The sequence below is a fragment of the Miscanthus floridulus genome, unplaced genomic scaffold (genome assembly GCF_019320115.1).
Source record: "Miscanthus floridulus cultivar M001 unplaced genomic scaffold, ASM1932011v1 fs_169_3_4, whole genome shotgun sequence".
Taxonomy (NCBI): Eukaryota; Viridiplantae; Streptophyta; class Magnoliopsida; order Poales; family Poaceae; genus Miscanthus; species Miscanthus floridulus.
Genome location: NW_027096327.1, coordinates 35370 through 56946, shown reverse-complemented (window position 1 = coordinate 56946; position 21577 = coordinate 35370). Strand labels below are relative to the sequence as shown.

Here is a 21577-nt window from a genome sequence, read left to right as displayed (position 1 = left end):
ATGCATCACGTCTGGATCCATCACTATGCCAACATATGGTCGTACGGGAGAATCATCTTGTACTTGAATCAACTACGTCAACAAGCAAGCTATCAAGTCGCGAGCAGCCAAGTACCAAGCATCTGACCGATTGCTACCACAACACGGAAGCAAGCCGAATCAAGAAACAAGTCGTCCAAGCCAGATAGCAAGCAAGCCAAGACCGACTACTCAGCCGAGGAGTCCGAGTACTTGGAAACAATTTAAGCGAAAGGAACACACGACCTCCGCAAACAACTCGGATATGATATCCGACTACGGTGACCAGCTACTAGGCTAAATGGCGCACCGATCGACTACCCGGCTGCGGTGGTCAACAACTCTGCCATGAACCAAGCTAAGTGATGCTTTAATTTTTTACATTCCGGATATTATTCGTATGCCTCTGTGGCCATATCATCTTCCCTTAACGGCTGTTAATTTCCTCGGATAGTAAGCCTTAATTCGTGAAGCTTGTTTTCTCGAATGGATGGTCACGTCAATGAACCTCTGAACCATACAGATGGTCACGTCAAAGAACCTCTGAACCATATGGGTGGTCACATCAATGGACCTCTGAACCATACGCGAGATTCAAGTGCTTAAACGTAACAGGCTACTACCCAGGAAATTAACCAACCTAGCAAGGGAAGACACAAAAAATCATCATGCGAGCAAACATAGTGCTCTACAATCATCATGCGAGCAAACATAGTGCTCTAAGTCTTCTCTTAACGGTCGCTAAAGTCCTCAGGTAGAACATGCCTTAATCTGTGAAGCTTGTCTACTCAAATGGATGGTCACGTCAATGAACCTCTGAACCATACGCGAGATTCAAGTGCTTAAACGTAACAGGACACTACCTGAGGAATTTGCATGGCCTAGCAAGAGCAAGACGCAAAAAGTTTATATGCATTTCATAATGCCGGGGCCCGCCCCTGATTGATTATTCAAATATGGGACATGCTCCCCACTTTATATCCGGAATGTCATTTACAACATATTTTTATGTTTAACATGCAGGAAAGCTACATCTGTACCATGAGATCAGGAAAAACATGCTCCTGAGAGCTACTTTACTCAGATAAGTTAAGAAACAACCTGGTTTGATCAAAAAAGAACCCCGATGAGGTACGGCAAGAACCAAGACAAGCTTAGAAAGAACCCAGATTGATCAAAAAAGAACCCCGACAAGGTGCGGCAAGAACCAAGACGAGCTTAGAAAGAACCCGGATTGATCAGAAAAGAACCCCAACAAGGAGAGACAGAGACCAAGTCAAGATCAGAAAGAACCCATATTGAAGAAAAACAACCCAGACAAGTTGGGAACAGAAATCAAGACAAAAAAGAACCTGGAGTGATCAGAAAACAACTCGGATGAGGTACATACAAGTTCAGAAAGAACCTGGACGAAGTGCAAACAACCTGGAAGAGGTACATCAAGAACCAGAGAAGTCTAGAAACGACCTGGATGAATAAAAACAACTCAGAAGAACATCATGGCTTAGTCAAACACTAAGCTCAGGGGTTCGGCATTCGCTTCAACTACGCCCGGGGGCTCGGATTTAAAGACGAAGGACCAAGAATACAAGAACTCAAGACTACAACAAACGACAACACATCAAGACCCTTCATCCGATTTCTTTTCGAAAGAAAAGAACTCGGAGAAGGCTCGGGGGTTGCGGGATACATAACCCTAGAAATTTTTGAAGACAAGAATCTAGACCCTCCAACTTTTGCAAGCAAAAGCAAGAGGCTCGGGGGCTACACTCAGTGAGTGCAATTTTTACAAAAAATTGCACCCACCGAAAAAGAACTCGGAGCAACCAAGAAGACTAAAGGGACCCTCTGGCTTCTTGTCCCAACAAGCAAGAGGCTCGGGGGCTACACTCACTGAGTGCACTTTTTTAGAAAATAAGTGCACATCAGTCATGACGAACCAACCAAAAGAAGACCATCTCAAGGTTTCACTTTAGAAGAACCTGGAACGGATTTACAACAACTCAACGAAGACGAAGAAGAATAACAAGGCTTCCGAAGCTCATCCATGAGATGCTCGGGGGCTTGTCGATACGGGACCCATGGGGTTTCCCACGGAGAAGAGAGAAGAAGACCTAGTCCAACTAGGATTCCCTACATGTAATCCTACTAGGACTAGTTACACGTAATCCTACTAGGATCTCTACTTTGTAACCGACTAGGACTACCGCCTCTCCTGGACTATATAAAGGAGGGCAGGGGTCCCTAGATCGGCACCTACACATAACCGACAGAACTCACAACCACAACATACATCGCAACACAACAAATAGCGCAGGGCGCAATATACTATCCACACCAGACTGGACGTAGGGCACCGTGACTTTCCAGCGTGCCGAACCAGTATAAATCATTGTCTCCCTGCATTTACCATCGAGATCCTACAAACGCCGATACCCCTCCGAACAAATCACCATCCCGGATACCCCGTGGCGGGTTACCGGTGTTAAAACATCGACAGTCCTTCCCAGCGCTATGATGTGGTGGTGTACGCACCACGAAAGTGGCACCTGTCACCGGCAGAGAAGAGCCGGCTGGTGTCCTCAAAGAGGCTGAAGACGTGCCCCCGACCATGCTGGGAGTGGCGGTTCCTCATAAGGAGTGTCCATGTAGCTCAGCTTTTGAGCTAGGTTCCTGTAGGTCTTCTTCACCTTCTGCATAAATAGACGTTAAAGTTAGTGCATTTCCCAAACGCATATACACTAAAGAAACATTTTTGGAACGGACCAGTTTATGTTTACCTCCACAAAAGCCTCGAGAACGCCTGACCCCTGCCCTCTAGACTCGTGAAGACAGAACGCTGCTTCGTTGGACAGGCTCGACAATTGTGTCGCCTGGGTACAGAAACACGGTTGAACAGTTTTAGTATACATACTTAATACCAAATGGATAACAAATTGTACTATTCTAGTATCTTACCACGTATCTTTGTAGCGGGGCTCTCTATAGCTGTGTGTCCTCTCTAGTGGCAACGTCATACACATCTTCCTCCGAGTCCTCGTCAATCGCCTCCTCAGTGTACGGGGGCTTGATATGTGTCCTCATAGGCCTGTGAAGCCAGCGCAGGTACTCGTCGAAGGTGTGCTGGTCGTGTGGAGGATCCGCATGGACCGGCTGTCGTTCCCTAGTCTCCCACAAGTGGATGTGCGCATTGTATGTCACGTGCCAATCCTTGGTCTTGTACCTCTTCCTACGGTCATACCTACAACAAAACGATGTTAGTTATACCACACACCTCTGAATTGTAGCCTTGTTATTAATCGATAACGCACCCGTGCAATCCTTGGTTGGTGGAGTAAAGCGGTGGTGGGCAGCCTGTCATTCTTCCAAACTGTCTACAGATCCTGACGGGCAAGTGAATCTCGACCACGTGGAAGAAAATAAGAGGGACGTTGCAGCGATACTCCTCTGACTCGTCCCTAGTGACAGGACTGAGATAGTACTGGAGCTCTGGAGCATCCCAAGGACACCAATGCACCTGAACATTTCGTAATTTAGTTAGGCTGTGATATAGTGTACATCGAACAAGACACATGTATGATAGTAAAGAGAGTGTAACCTGGTGCTGTGTCAGGACATCGAGACCGTCCTTGTACTCCATGTACTTGTGCCTCGCATTCCCTCTAACTAACTCTAGTTCTGTCCAGATAAACAGAGCTGTAGGGAGTGTATCCTGCCCGTTCCATTGCTGCATTAAACACGATAATGAATTAGCTATTAATAAACTCATCATATGTAACCATATCGAAGAATATAATGAACCGAAGTACTTACCGGTAAACCAGTATTAAGGGGCCTCCCAACGGGCCATCGTTCCCAACACCAAACCTGGAGTAGGTACGAGCAACCCCAAGGTTCGCATACCCTGAGGTGCGATGGCAGGCAATGCATAGCTGTTGATACGTCCATGCCAGGACTGCGTTGCCCTAGCTATATGCCGCTATGTTCTCCCACGGCTGGCGTAGTATGTCAAGGAAGATCCAGCTGATGGTGTTGCCCGAGGCATCTAGAAAGAGGAAAGCACCAAGAAAGTGCCAGAGCCACACTCGAGCGAACCTGTCGATCCGAGCCTCCTCAACCTGTGGGTCCAAGTAATCAAAGTGCTCTATGATCCAGGACGATGACACACCAGAACTTTTATTGAAATGGATCAAAGAAAATGAGACCCGATGGATGTAGGAAAGCAATGCAAGTATTAAATAGCCTTGAATTTCTCACTTATTTTTCTTGGAAGCCTCATCGTCCAGTGGAAGAAAGTCAGTAAACTGAACCACCAGCTCCCTCTAGTGATCGTTGTCAACTATCCCTGTCACAGGAAGTCCCCCTAACCGAAGGCCAAAAATAGTATTCACGTCCTGCATGGTCAAGGTCATCTCGCCATGAGGTAGGTCGAACGTGTGGGTCTCAGGCCTCCACCTGTTATAAGAATAGAACAACTGTTAGTTGCCTGAAATTTGGTACAAGAATGTTTACGTACAAATAGGGCACTCGCACCTGTCTACAGCTGCAATAAGTAGTGCTGGGTCAAGGGGCGAAAGACCATAGTTGACAACACGGACAAGCTCGAGGAAGCCAGCATGCCATATGTACGGCGTATAACGCTCGTCCCACTGGTGCGCCCTGGTGTGCGTGCGGGGCCTCAAAGGAGGCAAGGCCACCTCTGCGTCGTTGTCACTCAAGATGTGTGCTCAGTGCTGATCGTCGTACTCCACCTCAAGAATGGGGTACAACGGGTGCTGCATGGGAGGGGCCATCCTGTTTTAAATTGATAAACAAAGGATTAGAGTATTCAAATTAACAAATTCAAATTAACATTATGTAGCATTGCGAAAATTGAACTACTTGTTATGCAACACGAACACAATATAAAAGCACATGTACATATTCAAAGTAACATTAACAGACATATTAAACAACTTAACTAGGAATATAAGCATTTGACGAAACTTCATCAAGTCATCAAAATCGACGTATCACGCATTAGTAAGTACCGACATTTGAAAACTAGTATCTATACCCAAAATCCCTAACTAAATAACTAACTATAAACTAAATAATAAATACCTAATCAATCCCTAAACCCAAAATCCTAACTATACTACAACATACAACCTCAAACCTAAAAACTACCTACCTAAATCACAAACAAATTCACTAACCTAACTATACTAAATCACTAACTATCATAAATCAATAACAATCATAAAACCCTAACTATCCTAAATCACTAACTATCCTAAATCACTAATTATCCTAAATCAATAATAATCAAAATAAAATAAAATCAAGAGGGGGTACCTTGATAGGAGCGGGCGGCCTTGACGCGTCGACGTTTGTGGCGCGGACGTGGGCGGGCAAGCGCGGCCGGCGTTGGCGGTGAGGCGCGTGCGGGTGGCCGTCCGGGCGCGCTGGCGGTGGGGCGCGTGGGGGCGCTATGGCGGCAGGGCGATGTGCGGTGGCGGGAGGGCGAGGCGCGGCGGGCGGGGGGCTCGCTCGCGATATTTATGTGCCTCTGACGCGCCATGCTCCATGGCGCGGCACTGCCGCGCCAAGATGGGTGGCGCGGCAGGCCCTGCCATGTCAACCGTGACCCTTTCCGGTCGTCGCCACGTCAGCTCCCTGCCACGCCACCATGCATGGCGCGGCATAGGCATTTGGCTGCGCCATGGCAATAGGCGTGGCCAAAAGTGTTAGTTTTAAAAAAAACAGAGAGTGTTAGATTTAAAATTAGTTTCAAAAAGTGTTAAAATTAAAAAAAAATCTTTCCAGACCGCCCTTACAAATCGATTTGTAAAGACGGCTGGTAACACCAGCTGCCTCTACAAAATTGATTTGTAGGGCCGGCCGTAGTACCAGCCGCCCCTGCAGTTCATTTTTCCGCAAAAAAAATTTCAAATTTACAATTCAAATTTGACTAGAATATATATATATATATATATATAAATATATATATATATGTATAATTCAAATCTGAGCATATGCACAACCCAATATCATTACATCCATTATCATATTCAGATTGACCAAATTTAACAAGTTCTGACACTTGTCGTCAGCGGCGAGCTCGATCCAGCAGGCCCGCGAAGGCGTCGTCCATGTGAGGACGCAGAGATCGGCATGTTGTTCATCACCGGGGCTCCTCAGATCGGAAGAACTGAACCAACGATGAGAAACAGAACAAGAAACCAGTCATGAAACTAGTCAAGCAAGTCATCTCTAGTGTGAGATATGGACTAGAAATCACACAAAATCGGAAGCAGCACACAAGAAACATGCTACAAAAATGAAAGGGAGAAAGCCCACTCCACCAAATCACGCAACAAAAAAAACACCTCAAATCAACCCCACAAAAATCCAATCTTCGGCTAGATCAGGGACTCCTCCATCGAGCTCACGCTCTCAGCCGGCCAGAGAAGGCAAGTGAATAGAACTCCCCAGCTGCTCCGTGCAGCAGATCAGAGTAAGAAAGAGGAAAGTCTAGGGAAGCCTACCTGTTGAGAGTCACAAAAGAGCGTGATGCGGCGAACCATCTCAGCAGCAAACCATCTTCGCGGGCCTGCTGGAGCTCGCATCGGATTCAGATCCGGTCACGCCAGCCCTCAATCCACCACCGGGGACGCCACGACCCAAGATCTGCCGCTTGGAGGATGGGCTCTCCCTGGATCTACCGTCGGGGAGCGCGCCCGCCCTGGATCCACCGCCGAGGGGCGCGGCCGACCTAGATCCGCTGCCGGGGGGGCGCCACGCGTGCCGCCACCACCGGTACGGGCCGTCACGCGCGCTGCCGCCAGGGGTGGTGGCCGCCCCCGTGGGCCGCCCCGCACGCCGCCGCCACCGGTTGGGGCCGTCCTATGCGCCATCGCCACAGAGGGAAGGTGGGCAAGCGCCACCACCCCGAGCGCCGCCACCGTGGCAGCGAGAGAGGGAGAGAAAGGTAGGCATTAGAGGGAGAGAGAGAGAGAGAGAGGTGGGCGAGTAAGGGAGAGAGAGAGTGCGCCGTCGGGTGAGAGAGAGAACGAGAATGAAACCTTAGGATTTGGGAATTCCGGCGGGTGGTTTTGTTCCTGGTGGGGCGAACTTCGGCCGTTGGATTTAGATCAAGGGCTTAGATCGTCGACAGCCTTAACAGGCCTGCGGGAAAGTGAGGCCCAAGTCCAGGTTTGGAGCCTGCGGGTTTCGGCGGCGGCATTTGTAGGGGCGGCTGGTGATTGAGGCGCACCTACAAATCGCAACACTGGGGGCGGCTGGTGAGTGAGCCGCCCCTACAAATCTCACCCATTTGTAGGGGCGGCTCGTATCACCAGCCGCCCCTACTGTTTCATTTGTAGGGGTGGTTGGTCTCGTAGCTCCCAAGCACTCCACTGTAGGGGCGGCTCCATCACCAACCGCCCCTACAAAAAATTTATTCCATTGCTACAAACCGTTTTTCACATAGTGTATACAATTTGACTACGCTATCCATCAAGATCACATATAATAGTCGTACATTTCCAAACAACTCGCTCTCTCTCTCTGGTACTGTAAATATGGAATATCTGTTTGTTCTAAATAAAGTCGCTATGTTGTTGCCCTCATTTATTTTGTTTGTCGGACTAAGTATATGAAAAGGAGTCAACAGCCCCGGCCCTCAGGGATGCATGCATGTTGTGGATGTTTTATTTGCTTCCAAGAGTTGTTGTGAATAGGACAAGCATGTAAGCCCTGATCAAGGCCTCAAGGTCAGAGCAGTTGGTGCTGTGAAGAAGCTTAATTAGTCAGCATGTATATATTATTGCCTGGACGAGGACTTTGTGTTTTGAGTACACTACTTTCACAATAATTTTACAAGAATATCGACAAGAGTCCACTGAATTTTCCATGCTACAAGGAGGCAGGCATGCAGTTCACGCATCCAACAACCCAGTTGCGACCCAGGTCATACGAGTACCAAAAAAATTCATTTCAGTAGTTCTAGCTATATATGTTCTCCATCTTGCTTCTAAATAAAGCGACCGAATATTCAACAGCTGGTGGAGAAGGTTCCAATGCAATGCTGCCTACTTTTCAATATAGAGGACATTTTGATTCAGGATATATATTCAAGTAATATGTATAGCTTCATTGGATATATATGTTTTAGACATTTCTACGTACGTTAAAGAGAGTGGGTGGGTCGCCACCAAACAACTATGACAAAACACTAAACGAATTGAGTTATTTCATTAGGATGGAAAATAAGAAATAATAAGTAACCCAGGAACCAGTGTTCACTACACCACAACACCGAGATCGATGATGGACAATCTGACGCTAAAACTAGATATAGCGGCAAACGATCTGTCGCTAAAAAGTTATAGCGACAGACTTATGCAGTCGGTACAAGTGTTGTCGCCAACAATTTTACTGGCAGAACATGTGATGGTACATATGGCTTGATTTCCTCAGCAAGGCACTATATCCTCTCCTCAATGGGGTACCGGCGTACTGCCACAGAGAAACGAAAGATCTCATCAACGACGACCTGCCATAGAGAAACATAAGGAGAGGAAGGAGCCATTAGTGAACAAAAGCATGTCTGCCAGGCTGCCACGGAAATTAAAGAAGAGAATATGGGCCAAACAATTTACATGGAACCAAGGGGGAGCAGAGGCGTAACAAACAAATTCTGCTGGACCGACTAGGGACGCGAGATCGATCGCCGTGGTGTCCTCAGCCCGCGCTCAAGATCCACCGCCGTTGCATCTCGACTCCAGTCACTGCGCCACCGCCTCGTCCTGCGTTGCCCCCTATTCAGTTGGTGCGCTAGATCTGCCACCAGGGGCGGACCCAAAATTGGGCTTTTGATGATGCTTTTGGGATGATTTGAACAGTTGGGCCGAAATCCGCCTTGTATTTCTGGCCCAAGGGGGGGTTGCAGCCCACCCAGCCCCCTTGGATCCGCCCCTGTCTACCACCAAAGCATCCTTGGTGGATGCCGCCGCATCCTCAGCTCGATGCCACCTTTTAGTCGTCCGAGAGGGCCAGCCTCGCCAGGAGGAAGGCGCTGAGGAGAGAGGAAAGTGGGAGGAGGTGAGAACAAGGCGTTTATTACCACGTTTTGGGGACAGACATCTCACCTCGGACGAACGGGCCTTTGGGGAGCGGGCGGCACGCGGACCTTAGGGAGCGGGGGCTAGGCGGACGGGGCTTTAGGGGTGGGTGAGGCGCTGTCGCAATAGGCGGCGCGGCGAGGCGGCGTAGGGGTTTTGAGGGTGGGGTGGGCGAGGGCTTTGGGCTGGATTTGGGAGGGAGAGGCAAGCGAGCACCGGGGTGATGGATTTGTGGAAGAGTGGGTTGGAATTGGAAGGGAGGGAGAGATGAGAGAGAGAGAGACCTGAGCACGGTGCAGATGAAAAAATTTGGCGATGGCCCACGGGAGTGGAAAGAACAGGCATCGGTGTTTCTCTGGATTTGGGGAGAGAAGAGTCTAGGGTTTGTCATTGTAGTGCGTGCGTGCGAGCTGGATGGAGGTGGGGGGCGCGAGCTGGGCGTGGGGCCTATTTTTTAGCGATGGACAGATTCACGGTATATTTGCTTTTAGCGACAGACGGATTAACGGTAAATATGAATATCTATAGGGACAGACATTCAATCAGCAAATAGGAAATTAGTGACAAATGGTCTGTGAGTTATCTTTAGTGACTGATCATCCATCGATAAATATAATTTTTAGCGGATGGTGATGCGGTGTTGCGCTGCCAATAGCGCAAAGTTTAGACTATATACCTTGGAGGACACAAACTAGAACAGACAACTGAAATTCATGTAGAAACTAGCACAAAGTACTGAGTAGCATTGCATGCACCTACTAATTAAATAAGAAAACTAAGCTGACGAGGAATGGCGGACAACACTAATATACTAGCTAGTCTATCAACCGGCTTGTAATTTTAAGAGAGATTGAAATTCATAGATAAATTTAGAGGGACATATATCTAAATCAAAGTTGCTTATTGTTGCGATCTGTAATTTCTTTATACAAGCCCATCAACCCATGCTCTGGCACGACCTAGAATTTTACGCTACATAAATATTAAAAATTTTGTGAACAAATTTAGTACATAGAACTAATCAAAATTGCTTATGCTTTTATCTCCCTCTCTTTCTCTCATTCATTTGTTAACAAAAATACCCATTTATATACTCTATATATACTATCTTTGTGGTTGTGTTAACTTATCAATTACACTATTTGTGTTTTCATCATTTGCATTGTACCTCTATGGATCTTTAATATGTATTTAGTTTAAATCGTAGCTTAAGTTATTACGACTCTGGTTATTGCGTCCTTATTTTTATATCATGGATCGGCTTTTGATCTTATTAGTTATTGCAATTTTTATCTACATGTTAAGTTGATATTGTGCTTATAGTATATTTTATTCATAATTTTCATTTTATATGTTTTATTTAACAATGGACATGATTATAGGTCAAGGTTGTACTCTTAGTCACTAAAATAGCACATACAGTTATTTTACCATGCAACATGGCACTTAGATGTTGAATTTCCTCTATGAAAGGATTGTATGTGTAGTAGTATTGTTTTATATGTGATAAAATGAATGCTTAGTATTGATATATCACAATGTTTCAGTTAAAACATATAAAATTATCTAAAGTAACATCTCAAAATTTATCATAGAGCATTTGTGAGGTAATTTAAATGAAAATTTAGGGGCTTACTATAAATTATCTTTTACAATAGCAAGTGTGGGTAGTTTAAAAGTAAATTTAGGGGTTACTTTATGTATTTTTATAACCACAGAAGTGGGTAACTTTTTAGGAAACAAAATAGATCTTATAACTATAAAAATATAGACCCAAAAGCTATTATTGGCAATTATGATTATGATTCTACAAAATTGATAGTGAAACTATTCTATGAGAATTTCTATGGTTTATATTTTTTCCTATTCTATCATGTGAGGATCAACGTGGAGGCTCTATTGAAGACCTCCTAGCGTTGAGGCTCTATTGAAGACATCCGGTTATAGTAGTATTAAGATTCTAACATGCAACTCATATATATGTACATGCTCTTATCTTTTTGCCTTGTTGTCATAGACTTTACTTACCAATTATTTTATACTCCCTATTCTTATTGTTCTCTTTTGTATCGTGCGTCTATGTGGGTTTTCCATGTGTTAGTTGAAATCTTAGCATATGTGTTTGATGTATAGATATGATCATCGCATCATGCTTACATATATATGTGGTATGAATCCTGAGACAAAGTCATGTATATACACTTGAATTAGTTTTCCAAATTTTAAAATTTTTAAAAAATGATAATTTAGAAGAGTATATATATAAGTACTTTGGGATATTTTCATTAATGACATATGTATGTAAGTTAAAAGAAAACTTGGCAAGGTTAATTAATTCAATATATATTTATGGTGTTAGTTTAGAGTATTTTGGTAATTGAAGAGATAGGTATTGTTTAGAAAACATAATAGAAATAATACTATTATTATCGATAACGACTAATGTACCAAATCAACGAACAACTATTTCTAATTGATGTGAGAATTTTCTAGGATTATATTTTTCTTTATTTCAGAGCATATAATAAGGATTAACATTGAGACTTTAAAAGGAGCCACCAATTAGTAAAGGCTCAGCATCCATCTTTGCATAGGGATTCCCATAATTCTCAAACGTGGAATATGAGCGAGAGGCTCGTTTGGATGTAGACGATACCTTTTGACAAGTTTGGAGATCTAGATGAAGTCCTAGGGCAAGTTTGGGGAGCTGAAATGGCATTTTGAGAGTGGGACCACGGTGACATCCCGTAACAATGCAACACCCCCTGTTCGCTTGAATTTATCGGACCAGCTTATCAGCCATGGTATAGTATTTTTCTCTCTCAACAAAACAGCCGCAGCCAGCTTATTAGCCGCAAAAATCACTACGAGATACAGTAGATTTGCCGAGTGCCAGGGGCACTCGGCAAAGGCCCAAAAACACTAGGCAAACATTTTGCCGAGTATAACACTCGGCATACAGCACACGGCATTGATTTGTCGGCAAACAGTAGTTTGCCGAGTGTTTTCTATCGGGCACTCGGCAAACAGTTTGCCGAGTGTCAATAAACACTCGGCAAAAATAAACTCTCGGCAAAAAAATTTTGATGGGATGGAACGGTGACGTCGATTTTACCGAGTGCACGATGGAAAAATACTCGGCAAAGTTTCTCAAGTTTGCCGAGTGTCAGGAAGAAAACACTCGGCAAAGTTTCTCAACTTTACCGAGTGTCAACACGAAAACACTCGGCAAAGTTTCTCAAGTTTGCCGAGTGTCAAGAGGAAAACACTCGGCAAAGTTTATACACTTTGCCGAGTGCCACGCCTAAAACACTCGGCAAACAAGCGAGCAACGGTCAGATTTTATGGTCACTTTGCCGAGTGTCCATTGGAATACACTCGACAAAGAAGGTTCCCAGAATGATAGAAAATGGTCTCTTCGTCGAGTGTTTTGCCTTGACACTCGGCAAATCCTCTCTTTGCCGAGTGTTACACTCGGCAAAGCGACCAAGACTCCCCATTTTTTACTAATCTGTCACATATAACGGACCCCTCTCAATTCACAAAAAACCATGACAATTCACAATAAAACATCATCACAGGCATAATTATATGTCACAGGTAATAAATCATCATCATAATTCACAATAAACCATCATCACATGTCACAATAAACCATCATCATAATTTACAATAAACCATCATCACAAGTCACAACTAAGTCACAATAAGCCACAAATGCAAATACAATCACTGCGGAGGCCATTGGAACATCTGCGACAAATCCGGGTCTTGAGACTGATTATTTGATGCCGCCGATTGATTCTGCATAAAAGAGAAGTATTCGAAACAGTGTTAGCTTTGTTTTTAACAGTGTTAGACTTCATATTGCAAAGTGAATTTCAGTATCAAAAGGTGTGCATCTACGGCATACTGTAATTGTAATAACAACATTCAACACTAATGCGTTCATGTGGCAAGTTGCTGCTTCTTGACAGAATGCTCCACTCTTCATGCTTCAAGGTCTTGTTGGTCGCACCACTTGCACTTCCGAGTTGCCCTCGGAAAAGGCTAAGGCTCAATTCATCTTTGCCGGCATTGTAACGAGGGGGTGGATTATGCACGCTAGGAAGGTTGTCAGCATAGTATTTTCTTGTGAAGTTTGACACCTCCTCCAGAATGTATGCCTCTGCAATGGATGCTTCAATTTTGCATTTATTTTTACATTTAGTTCAAAGAACCTTTTGACATCTCTCAACTGAATAGCACCAATGGCCCTGCACAGCCCCCCCCCCCCATTCGTGCTCCATACGGGAGGTGCAGAATCATATGCTGCATCGGATTGAAGAAGTCGGGTGGAAAAATCTTCTCCAACTTACAGAGCAACACATGCGCCATTCTTTTCATTTCTGCAACCATGGTATGAGATAACTCCTTGGCACAAAGCTGGCAGAAGAAATTGCTCAACTCCGCTAGCACCAGCCAGACATGCTCAGGGACATAGCCTCGAACCATCACCAGAAGTAGGCGCTCAAGCCATATGTGGTAATCAAGACTCTTGAGCCCGTTGATTCGCATAGTAGCTAAGTTCACTCTCCTCCTCAGATTCGCTGCATACCCATCATGGAACATTAACGTTTGGAACCATTCTAGTACCTCCCTCCTTTGGGCCCTCGTCAAGACGAAATCGGCCTTAGGCTTTCTCCATGACTTGCCGGCTCTGGGAGGCGCCATGTTCAGCTTTGGTCTGTCGCATAACCTCGCTTGATCCACTCTAACCTTAATGTTATCCTTTGTCTTATCAGGAATGTCCATGATTGTACCAAAAATTGCCTCGGTGATGTTCTTTTTAGTGTGCATTACATCAATGTTATGTGGAAGAAGAAAATCATCAAAATAGGGGAGGTTCCACAAGCACGACTTCTTAGTCCAGGCATGTTGCTCGCCATATCCCACAAAACCACCTTCTTGTTTATTGACCTCGAAAGCGTCTAACTGAGCACGAACCGCGGCTCCTGTCATCATCTGCGGTGCAGGGTCTTTAACTACGACATCTTTCGTAAAGTTCTTGATGTCTAGTCTGAATGGACGGTCAGGAGGGAGGAATTGTCGATGTTTGTCGAATGAAGAATACTTACCACCCTTCGTCAACCAAATGAACATCAGAGAAGCCTTGCATATCGGGCATGGGATCCTCCCGTGAACACACCAGCAGCAAAAAATCCCATATGTCGGCAAGTCATGCAGGGAGTACTGGTACCAAACATGCATCTTGAAGTTTGTCTTTGTTGCTCGGTCGTATGTCCATACCCCTTCCTCCCAAGCACAGACCAAATCATCAATCAGAGGCTCCATGTACACACTCATATTATTCCCCGGGTGTTCTGGAATTATCAACGATAAGAATATGTTCTGTCGTTGAAAGAGGACGCCAAGGGGGAGATTGAGGGGGATAACGAACATGGGCCAACAGGTGTACGGGGCAGCCACCATTCCATAAGGATTGAACCCATCTGTTGCCAGTGCAATACGTACATTACGAGCCTCTAGAGCTTTCTCACGATGAATCTCATCAAACCTTGTCTAGGCTTCACCATCGGATGGGTGTACCATCTTCTCAGGATTGTATCGACGTCCATTTTTGTGCCATGTCATCTGTTTCGCGGATTCCTCAGTCATGTAAAGCCATTGGATACTCGGTATGAAAGGAAGGTATCGTAGAATCTTCATGGGGATTGCGAGATGCCTGATGAGTCTACCTCTAGGAACCTAGACGATTCGCACTTCACACAGTACTTTTCTTCCGCATACTCTTTCCTAAATAAGATGCACCCCTTCGGACAAGCATGTCTCTGCTTGTATGGCATCTTAAGTGCGTGAAGGAGTTTCTGTATCTCATACATGCTCTTTGGCAAGATGTGACCATCCGGGAGCAGGCTGCCAACAACTGTGAGCATAACATCGAAGGCGTCTCGACTCAAGCTAAACTGGGACTTCACGGCCATTAGGCGTGCAATGACATCCAGTTGAGAAACCTTAGAATAACCATGAAGGGGTTGTTGTGCCACAGACAACATGTCGTAATACGCCTTTGCGGTAGCCTCTGGCTCCTCCTCCCTACGTCCTTCATCAAAGTGTGCTTCATGATAGTCATTTAACATGTCTCCTACCCCGACATCCCTATCATATTCCTCGATGCGTTGTCTGACGACCTCGTCTCTCCCACGATCGGCTTCACCATGGTAGATCCACCTGGTATAGTCTGCCGTAAATCCATTCTTGCAAAGATGTTTACCCATGACCAGCTTGGTTTGTCGACGCGTGTTTGCACATTTGCTGCAGGGACACCAAGTGACACTAGCTCCTTTAACCCTTGCAAATGCCCGTTCCAAGAAAGCATCGGTCTTGTCAATCCATTCTTCGGTCCACGAACTCTGACTAAAGTGGCCCGTGTACATCCACTCACGGTCATCCATCCTCTAGCATATCAACAAGTAATATAAAAAAAATCACGTTGTATCTACACGTTTCTATACTATCTCATAGGTGAAGATAGGTCCTAATCCCACCCGAGGATGTATAAATGGGGTTAGTTTCCATCTCTACTCCTATCCGAGACAGAATTTCGGCAGCACCTCCCGCTGTTCTCTAAATACACGTCCTGGAAGGGAGATTGTGTATCCGGAGAACAACAGGGAGATGCTGTCGAAACTCTATCACGGATCGGAGTAGAGCATGGAAACTAACCGCATCTACACATCCTCGGGCTGTCCAAAAAACGTGGACAATTCAAAACAGATACGGTTATAGATATGCAAAGATCTGCATATTTCCAACCGTATCTCTTTCGAACGGGAGACGCCTAGCTAGGTTACGTGATATACGAACATGATACGGAAAGAAGAGTCTTGTATGCCTCACCTTGCTGTCCTGCAAAGTGATGAGTCGAGGACGTTGCAATAGCCTCTCCTGCAATAAAAGGAACGTAGTAGTGTCAAATCTAAATTTCGGCAGCACCTCCCCTGCACGGGGAGGTTTTCAAAACCTGCAACAAATACAACGGCACGATGGCCGACAACCACATCCACAATAGTTTCCCATCTAAAAAATGTTTTGACTCAGGACAAACTTAGATGGACTTATATTTGATCAAACAAAGCGCTATTTGTGTAGCAACTGGTAATTCCAACATCTCATTTGTGTTCTGAACTTCCACATGCCTCCTGGAAAGGATATATCACCTATCTAGTGTATCAGGCATGCAGCCATGCATCTCCACCAACTAGATACATTAAATTTTTTTAACAAAAAAACTATTCAGGCAACCCCCAGCAGCATGAGAAAGATGGGAAAGGAAAACACCGTACATGTGCACCATTGATCAAAGTAATTTTTCATCGTTCTCTAGTTACCAAACACTCCACAGAATGTAATTTTCTAATCTCCAAATAATTTTGTTGTTGGTTAGATAGAAAATATTGCTAGCTTGATTCCCTGCGTCTGCGTGCATTTTTTTTAGGGTTAATTGGATTCAGACCATTACAAAAATCGCATATCTGAGAAATGCCATTACTATTCTTCAAATTCGAATCCTGCCATTACAATTCCTTGTACAACGGAGGAATGCCAGATTCTACGCTTCGCTCGACCTCTGGGCCACCTACTGGCATACAGACGTACCCCAAATCCGTATGGTCGAGTATGCCCTTGCCTTTCGCATTAGAAGCCCGTGCCGCTGACTGGATCGACTCGGTACCGTTCCTTTCCTCCCTCTCATCTCCGTCCATGAACCCTAACCCTACGGCGGCGGCGGCGGCGGCGGCGGCGGAGAGTGGCAACTGCGATTGAGACTGGGACGACTCTTGGTGGGCACGGTGGCGGGGATTGGTGGCGACCCCCTAGATCCACAGGTATGGAAGGTTGAGCAGATGGCTGGGGGTCTCTTAGCGCCAAGCTCGGCGCTAACTCTGTGACAGAGGACGGGATGTCTAGGTAATCCTCTGAAACTCCATCTCTCTAATACCAGGACGAATAGTAGTTTGTGGTTAATTGCTGTAGTCATCTTTCTATGATTTGTTTTCACATTGATGCTAGGGATGGCCTCTTCACGCTTTGTGTTATTCCAACTGATGACAGTGCACCTATGTGTGATGCACCTGAGTTCGATCTACTAGAGCCCCTTTGTGTTATTCCAACTGATGACAGTGCACCTACTGATGCTATGCTACATGGGGCTGCCAAAGCTAATGCTATGCCAGATATCCCCACCAGTGCGACTGCATTCCCAGATAGCACCACCAATGCTGATGCTTTACTAGATAGCTCCACCAATGGACCAGACCTTGAACCAGATAGAGAGCCAGACTTGTTTGATAATGAGGAGTATGTTGGGGTAGATGATGAGCACTTGTATATAACAATACCACCTAGACAGCCACCAACCACTGACAATGTTGAACCGGTTGATGAAAACTCTAATCATGTTGCTGCTGATGGAGGTCTTCCTCTAGAGGCAGAAGTTGATGATGCAGATCCCCTGGAGATTCATGTGCTTCATGATCCAGAGAACCCCAAGATTATCAAGGGACAATTGTTTCCTGACATAGTTTCATTTAGAAAGGCAGTGCGGCATTATGCTGTGAAGAAAGGATTTGAGTTTGATAAGGTGAAAACTGACCCGACCAGATTCATTGCCAAGTGTGCAGCCGAGGGGTGCCCATGGAGAATTCATGCTTCTAGACTTTTTGATCAAAAAACAATACAGGTACAACATAAAACCTTTATTTTTTTCTTGCAAATAAAATTGTTGCCTGCTTCTATAATTTTTGCTTCTAGATAAAATTGTTAACTGTGCAACATATGACGTGCAGATAAAAGTGTTGCCTGCTGACCACAACTGTCCCAGTACCAAGCTGTTGGTAGGCAAAATGGCTAGTCAAGGATGGTGTGCTGATAGGTTAGGAGAGTGGGTGAAGAAAAATCCAAATAAAAAAGCCAAAGATGCAAAGGATAAGCTTGAAGGAGATTATGGCATCAAACTGAAATACTCTAAGGCATGGTCTGGTATGAAGGTTGCTCTTGATCAGATTCATGGAAAGTATGAAGAAAGTTTTCAATTGCTGTACAACTAGAAAGCACAGATAGAAATTAGTTCCCCTGGTACCATTGTAGAGATAGAGGTAGAAGGGAAGAAGAAGAAGCGCTTCAAGAGAATTTTTGTAGCACTGAAGCCATGCATTGATGGTTTTTTAGCTGGATGTAGGCCATTTATAGGTGTAGATGCATCTGCTCTGCGTGGCAGATATACTAGGCAGCTAGCATCAGCAACTGCAGTGGATGGCCACAATTGGTTGTATAATGTGGCCTATGGTGTTTTTGATTCTGAGACAGAAGACAACTGGACGTGGTTCATGCAGCAGTTGCGTAGAGGTGTTGGTTATCCAACTGGTTTGGTTATATGTACAGATGCCTGTAAAGGTCTTGAAAAGGCTGTGGATGCAGTTTTCCCTGGGGTAGAGCACAGGGAGTGTATGAGACACATGTATGCCAACTTCATGAAGCACTATCGTGGAGATGTGTTCACTGATCACTTGTACCCAGCTGCAAGAAGTTACACTGAGGGTTTGTTCAAGTGGCACATGAACAAGATCTTTGAGTTTGATCCAGGTGCCATAAAATACCTGCAGGACTACCACAACAGGGTTTGGTATAGATGTGGATTTTCAGAGAATAGTAAATGTGATTACTTGACCAATAATGTTTCTGAGAGTTTCAATTCTCAGATTAGGCACTTGAAAGGTCTTTTGTTGCATGAACTGGTTGATGGGATAAGGGAGCTGATAATGGAAAAGAGATGTTTAAGGAAGCAGATTGGTAGGACTCTACAGGATGGTATACTCCCTGGTGTCATCAAGGACCTAAACACTATAAGCAATAACCTGAAAGTTGTTAAGGTTGTCCAGAGTGATTTGGATATAGCAGAAGTGACATTGATTGATGACTGGAACAACCAGAAGCGGCACACTGCGGACTTGCAGCATCATTCTTGCTCATGTAGAGAGTGGCAAGTCACAGGCAAGCCGTGCAAACATGCATTGGCATGGATACTGTCACACAGGGGAATGAAAATTGCAGACTTTGTGCATGAGTACTATTCTGTTCAGAGTTTCAGGGCTGCATATGCTCAAAGAGTTGAACCAATGCCAGACAAATCACAGTGGCCAGCGGTTGACGTTGGGTTCAGAGTTTGGCCACCTCTATTGGGAAGAGCGGCTGGTAGGCCCAGAGTAGTAAGAATCAGAGGAAGTTTGGAGAAAAATGCTACTAAGAAGAAGGTGAGGTGCAAAAGGTGTGGTGATTTTGGCCACTTTGCCAAGACTTGCAAGATGCCAGAGTTAGGAGAAGATGGAGAGGTTGGGTTGAATGCAACAACAAAAAGGCAAGTGCCAGACTTGTTTTTATTGCAGGTCGATTGTAACAATTTAGTAACTATTTCCTAACAATATTGTGACATTTACAGGAAAAGGCAACTAGAAGAAGAAGAAGATGATGTTATTGCTGGACCATCACAAGTCAAGAAGAGGACACCTAAGACGAAGAGGACCCCTAAGAAGAAGAAGAAGACACCTAAGAAGAAAAAGATCCCAGCAAAGAAGAAGCAGAAGAGGGCGGAGGCTACTCCAGAAACTAGTGTTGTTCGAAGCCTCAAGGACTTTTTAAACAACATGGAAGCTTGAAGTTCAAGTTCTTGTGTGCACGTGAACAGGCCAAGATTAAATTCTGCCTGTTGTCTTTTGAAGTTGAAATTGTCCCATGTAATCTTTTGAACCTGTAGGGAAGGCGTGATGTGCCTGTGAACTGGATGTGGACTGGCCATGTAGTTGTGCTTATGTGCATGTGAACTGGATGTTAGGTAGTCTGGTACTTGCTTCTGAACCTTTGTCTGTGTTATGGTCAGAAGGTAACTGTGCTTGTGTTATTGAACCCATAAAAGTATTCTGGTCATAATGAGCTTGTGTTGATGAACCCAATTCTGTGAAAGTTTGTGTTTCTAAGGAGCTGTTTGGTTGCCGGCCGACGTCCGCCACGCCACACATGTGGCTGCCACCGAGAGCTAGGCTGGTGTTTGGTTCCTGCCGACGCGAGCCACGCCACGGACTGTGGCGGCCACCAGTTATGCGGCTGCTGCTTGGTTCCTGCGAAAGCTGTGGCCGCCACTGCTACTCCCAGCACAAAATCACGCCGTAGCTGAGGCGCCAAAATTCATCGCCTAAGGTTCGGCGCCACCGTTGTTTGCGTAGTGGCGAGCCACGGCCAGAAAAGAAAAAGCTTCGGCAAGCCACAGATGGAGTGGCAGGCTTCGGCGGGCAACCAAACATCCTCTAAAAACATAGAAATATATTCACAAAAACAGTCACATAATCACTGAAAAAAGATTTACATAACCACTACTGAAACAGAGTCACATGTCACATACATATTCAGATTAACACTGATAAAAAACATGATACTTCTTTGCCTTCCAAAATGATCACACACTACAATCTCTGCTCCTAACCTGCCCACTACTTCACTTCCAAATTGTTGCAACTAAAATAGTTACAAATATGTTCAGCATCACCATAGCAACTAATGCATAGCTAACGACAAAAGGCTTGCTCAATCCTCCGTTCTTCAAATTTTTGATCTCCAGCTTCAAGTTGGCAATGTCAGCCTTCAAGTCAGCTATCTGAACCTTAATGTCCAGCATCTCTAGCAATCTGCCACTATTTTGTTCTGTCCCTTCAACAGCAGGAGCACCAAGAACAGTAGGGGCAACAGCTGCAGGCTGCACACCATCCACTTCGACACCCTCAAGCAGGGCTAGATGATTTTTGCGTAAATACTCCAGGTACTCGTTCTCGAACCAGTACTCCCCACAAGTATCATCGTTCTGCATAACATAAATAAATCAAAATCAAGCACAATTACCCCTAGCTGCATTCAACGAAAAATAAACAAAAAACATGTCAAATTACCCGAAAATTGTTGGGGCACTTGTAATACACGTTGCCAGCCTGGCTCTTGCGTCTAACGACCTTGACCTTGCATTTAGGACAATCAACCAGAGGAAGACAATGAACAATGCCTGCACTGGAGCTGGCCGCCATGCTCGCCATCACCACAGAGCAGATGCAGGCACTAGAGAGGGATAGAGAATGGCGGATGGGGTAGGGAAGGAGGAGCAGTCGTTGTACCAGTAGCTGTGGCCGCCTAGAGCAGTAGCCGTCGTCGTCGCCGTCGGGAGCGTCGCCGTCATCGCCGCTGTCGTTTGAGAGGAAGAGAAGGTGGGGAATAGATGAGCTCGATCCAGTCAGCGACGCAACCTTCTAATACGGAACACAGGGGCATAATGGACCATACGGATTTGGGGTACGTCTACGTATGCCAGCAGGTGGGCCAGAGGTCGAGCGAAGCGTAGAATCTGGCATTCC

General features: G+C 45.3%; 1 protein-coding gene across 1 annotated transcript; it reads left to right on the top strand.

The window, feature by feature from the left end:
- Positions 1-16998: 16998 nt before the first annotated feature.
- Positions 16999-20029, top strand: LOC136530645 (uncharacterized). The gene is made up of 3 exons (XM_066523367.1): positions 16999-17868; positions 17975-19542; positions 19624-20029. Exons 2-3 carry the CDS (start codon positions 18515-18517, stop codon positions 19838-19840), a joined length of 1245 nt encoding a protein of 414 aa, XP_066379464.1. The 5' UTR covers positions 16999-17868; positions 17975-18514; the 3' UTR covers positions 19841-20029.
- The last annotated feature ends 1548 nt before the right edge of the window (positions 20030-21577 follow it).